This window comes from Rhea americana, unplaced genomic scaffold (assembly GCF_003343005.1).
Source record: "Rhea americana isolate MKP2758 unplaced genomic scaffold, rheAme1 scaffold_98, whole genome shotgun sequence".
NCBI lineage: Eukaryota > Metazoa > Chordata > Aves > Rheiformes > Rheidae > Rhea > Rhea americana.
The window spans coordinates 761,989-765,982 of NW_028187177.1; the positions used below are offsets into that span (position 1 = coordinate 761,989).

The following is a 3,994-nucleotide window of genomic DNA, read 5'->3' on the forward strand; positions in this document are numbered from 1 at the left end:
CCGCCGCACACGCCGCGATGCACGCAAGGGCGCCGGGCGCAGCGCCGCCGCGGCCCCGCTACTCACCGTCGGGGCCTCCCCGTCGCGGCGGCCCGGCGCTCCTCTCCGGCGGCGGCGGCGCGGCCCGGGCTCCGGCCGCTCGGGAAGGTCGCGGGCAACGAAGCCGCTGAGGAGGCGAAGGGCGGRGACAAAAGGCCGGGAGAAAAAGCACCAGCGAGGAGCAAGGCGGCTTTTTTCCCACACTGCGAACCCGCAAACAACGGCCCGGCCCCAGCGGCAGCGCCGAACCGGGCCCGCGGCGGCACCGCGGCTGCCCCCGTCCCCCCGAAACGGGGCGGGCGGAGGAGGTCAAAAACGGCTCGCGGGGCTCTTTCCAAAACAATAATCTTTTAATGCTAAAGCAGTTATAACCAAAAGCTGTACAGAGGTTTTTTTTGTTTGTATTTTTTTGTTAGAAAACAATTTTTTCTCCCCCATAAATATTGTTCAGTTCCCGGCACTTTGTATCAATAATTAAATTACGAACGATAAATATGGCATCATGGATATGTATTTACAAAAAAAGTTATTACAAAAAGGCAACTGTTATACTAAACGCCACAATCTGGGTAGAATAAACACCACATCCTCATCCTGAAAAATACTGACCGACCCCATCAGACGAGAATACATTCACAAGTGTAATGCTTGGAGAGAGAGAAGGAGAAAGAGGAGAGCAGAGAGAGAGAGAGAGAGAAGCAGCAGGAGAGCTAGAGAGGAAAGTTCAAGACATAACAGGACTTTGGCACGGTTTAAGACTGTAAGTTTAAACAATCACCACTAAGGCGAAGGAGAATTTTCATCCTCATGTCAATATCCCACGGAAAGAAGGAAAAATGAAACAATCAAATTAAAAATAAAAAGTGAGGAATTGGAGAAAGAAGAACTGGGGCGGGAGGGGGAAATAAAAGAAACGACGGCGATTGCAAAAAATGACAACGAAAAAAAAGAAATCCAATCCTGAGAAAAGGACATGGCTAGTCCAGCGTCTGGGCTTGCAAAAAATAGTAATAATTATAATATAATAATAAAAGACCCCCCTCCGGGTCCTGGCAGTTAGATAGGTGTAGCCCTATGCGGTCGTCGGTGTGGAAACTCCATTTCCGCGGGAGCAAGCTGCAGTTGGCTTGGCTTGGCTTTTTCCCTTGTTCCCAACGCATTTGGTCCAGTCTCTGGCTGGGGCAGCAGCTGCCTTCACACATACCACTCGTTAAAATTGGGGGGCAGTCCAGGGTTGTGGCCAGGGTTACTCTGAAGGGTGGCCGGTGGTGTTTTAGTGGAGTCCTTACTGCCGGCGGAGCCCACCGCGGGGGGCGTTGAGGACTCATACCCCGAACTGGCAGCAGGGGAAGAGTCCGACCCCTGGGATTCGTGCACCTAAAACCAACAGGCAGAGATGGGAGCRAGCCCCGGGCCCCCACCGCCCTGCCAAGCCAGATTAGGACGTTTCCCTGGGGAAGGGAGGACATCGGGGTCCGCTGGCCCGGCGCCTGCCCTGCAAGCGGGCGGTGCGTGCCCTCACCGGCCGCCCTGAGCACCGCCGCTCAGCGCAAACTCCTGCTCCGGCCCCCAGCCGCTTCTCTGCGGCATCCCGCCACGGGGAGCTGCAGCATCCCACCGCAGGGAGCTGCAGGCGCAGGCTGGGCTGCATTCGCACAGCCCTGCCGGGCCGAGACCCCTCGGGAAGCCGGGCAGCGCTGGCACCAGCTGGAGCACAAAAAGAAATCGCGCCGTTTCCCCAAGCTGTGCTCCAGCCACGGCCTAGGCACCGGGTACGGCTCGGGCCGCGGCAGCAGCACTGCCCGCTGCAGCAGGCGCTGCTCTCAGGTCTGCCCTGCCCAGCCCCGGGGAAACGGGCGGCCCTGCACAGCCACAGCGGGCAAAGGGCTGCGGCGCGGGGTGATTACCTTCATGTGTTTCCTAAGTGAGCTGGGGTGGGTGTAGGATTTGTCGCACACCTTGCAGATGTACGGCTTGTCCGAGGTGTGGACGTGCATGTGTTTCTTCCTGTCGCTGCTGTTGGCGAAGCGCCTGTCGCAGCCCTCGAACTCGCACTTGAAGGGCTTCTCACCTGCGAAATTCAGAGAGGGTGAAGGAGGGCCGTGCCCCTCTCCGTGCCCGCCTGTCTCCTCCCAGGACAGCCTACGCCCCGCTCGCCCCATCTCGGGGATGCGGGCGCATCCCAAAAGATGAAGACGGGGAGGAGGGACGGGGAGGCCGGTCGCGGACCGGCCTTTGTCGCCGCCGCGGCGCCTCCGAGCCCAGCGGCGCCCCGCGCCCCGGCGGGGACCGCGGCGGGCCCGGGAAGGAAGGAGACCCGAGATAAATTCTGCGGCTCGGACAGGTTTACAAGACGCACTGAAGGAGCGGAGCCCAAACGCGTTTGCTTCCTGCCTCCCCCCCCCACATCCCCCCCACACACACACTCTCAGCGCGGCGGGCTGAATTGAAGACATAGCAGCAAATAAAAATACTTTGACAAAAGTATCGCTAGTTTAATTAGGAAAGATGCCAATCAAACCTTAAAAAAAAAAAAAAAGAAAAAAGAAAAGAGGGGGGAACGGAAGTCACCGAAAATGAGGTTTCATTAGCATTTGTATGGTAGCGGGCGCGCAGGGGGCCGCGGCGCTGCGCGGGCGGCGCGGCCCCGACCCGGCCCGGCGCCGCGGGGACTTACCGGTGTGGGTCCGCTTGTGGATCTTGAGGTTCTCCGAGCGGGCAAAGATCTTCCCGCAGCCCGGGAAGGGGCAGGGAAAAGGCTTCTCCCCCGTGTGCACGCGAATGTGGTTCACCAGTTTGTATTTCGCCTTGAAGGACTTGCCTTCCCGCGGGCACTCGTCCCAGTAGCAGATGTGGTTGTTCTGCTCGGGGCCCCCGACGTGCTCCATGGTGACATGGGTCACCAGCTCGTGCATGGTGCTGAAAGTCCTGTCGCAGCTCTTCTTGGGCCGGCTGAGCTGGCTCTCGTCGAGCCACTTGCAGGAGAGCTCTTGCTTGATGGGCTGGCGCATGTACCGAAAGAAGGCGCCGGGGCCGTGGTGGTGGTGGTGGTGGTGGTGGGCCGCCACGTTCATGCCCATGTTCATGTTCATGGGGCTGTAGTTGTGGAACTGGGCCCCGGCGTAAGGGTCCGTGCGGGGGCTGGAGACGGCGCGGTAGGGGTCCGGCCGCCCGAAGAGGTCCCCGCGCAGCCCCAGGTGCATCTGCCCGTTGTCCACGTGTCCCGTGGGCGACGTGTGGCTGGGGCTCTGCTCGTGCAGCCCCGGGAAGAGCAGGTAGCCCGGGCTCTCCGGGATGCCGCCGGGGCCGTGCAAGCCGCTGGGGGAGCCGCCGAAAATCCCGTGCTGCGCCGAGCCCGAGGCGGCGTCGGCGATGCCGGAGCCGCGGTTGCGGAAGAGAAAGTCGCGCGTGGAGTTGAAGGCGGCGGCGCCGCCGTAGGACGGCACCTGCCCGGCGTGGTGGTGGTGGTGGTGGTGGTGATGGTGGTGGCCCAGGGCGCTGGCGTAGCCCGGCGCCTGCGGGGTGAAGGCCGAGCTCTGCCCGGCGGCGAGGTCGTGCGGGGCCGCGTTGAGCTTGAAGGCGGCGGCGGCGGCGTGCGAGGAGTCCCCGAAGGGGCCGAGCCCCATGCCGGCGGCGGCGGCGTCGCGGCCGGCCATCTCGTGGTGCCGGGGCGCCGCGAAGCCGCCCACCCCCAGCGCCGGGAACTGCGGCCCTCCGTCCAGCAGCATCGTCATGGGCGCGGGGCCGACGGCGCGGCGGCAGCCTGTCCCCCCTCCCGCCCACCTCTGAAAAAGTACAAAAACACCCCAAAACGCGCCGCCCCCCAAAASGCGCGCGCAGCACCGCTGCGGGCAGCCGCGCCCCCCCCCCTTCAACTGCGAGCGGGCAGCGAGCAGCAAGCACCCCCCCGTCCAAGAAAAAAAAACCCCACACAACCCCAAAGCGAGCCGCGAGC

General features: G+C 62.3%; 1 protein-coding gene across 1 annotated transcript; it reads right to left on the reverse strand.

Moving 5' to 3' along the window:
• Positions 1–390: 390 nt before the first annotated feature.
• ZIC3 (Zic family zinc finger 3) lies at positions 391–3,811 on the reverse strand. The gene is made up of 3 exons (XM_085325445.1): positions 2,717–3,811; positions 1,947–2,110; positions 391–1,416 (listed from the first exon to the last, which is right to left on the reverse strand). The coding sequence occupies exons 1-3, from the start codon at positions 3,771–3,773 to the stop codon at positions 1,234–1,236; spliced, it is 1,404 nt and encodes a 467-aa protein (XP_085181571.1). The 5' UTR covers positions 3,774–3,811; the 3' UTR covers positions 391–1,233.
• Between the last annotated feature and the right edge of the window lie 183 nt (positions 3,812–3,994).

Coding starts and splice junctions, on each gene's coding strand:
- ZIC3 (XM_085325445.1), bottom strand. CDS start 3,773: ATGACGATGCTGCTGGACGGAGGGCCGCAGTTCCCGGCGCTGGGGGTG. Junction 2,111..2,716: donor CCACAAGCGGACCCACACCG/GTAAGTCCCCGC, acceptor TGAATTTCGCAG/GTGAGAAGCCCTTCAAGTGC. Junction 1,417..1,946: donor CACTTAGGAAACACATGAAG/GTAATCACCCCG, acceptor TGTTGGTTTTAG/GTGCACGAATCCCAGGGGTC.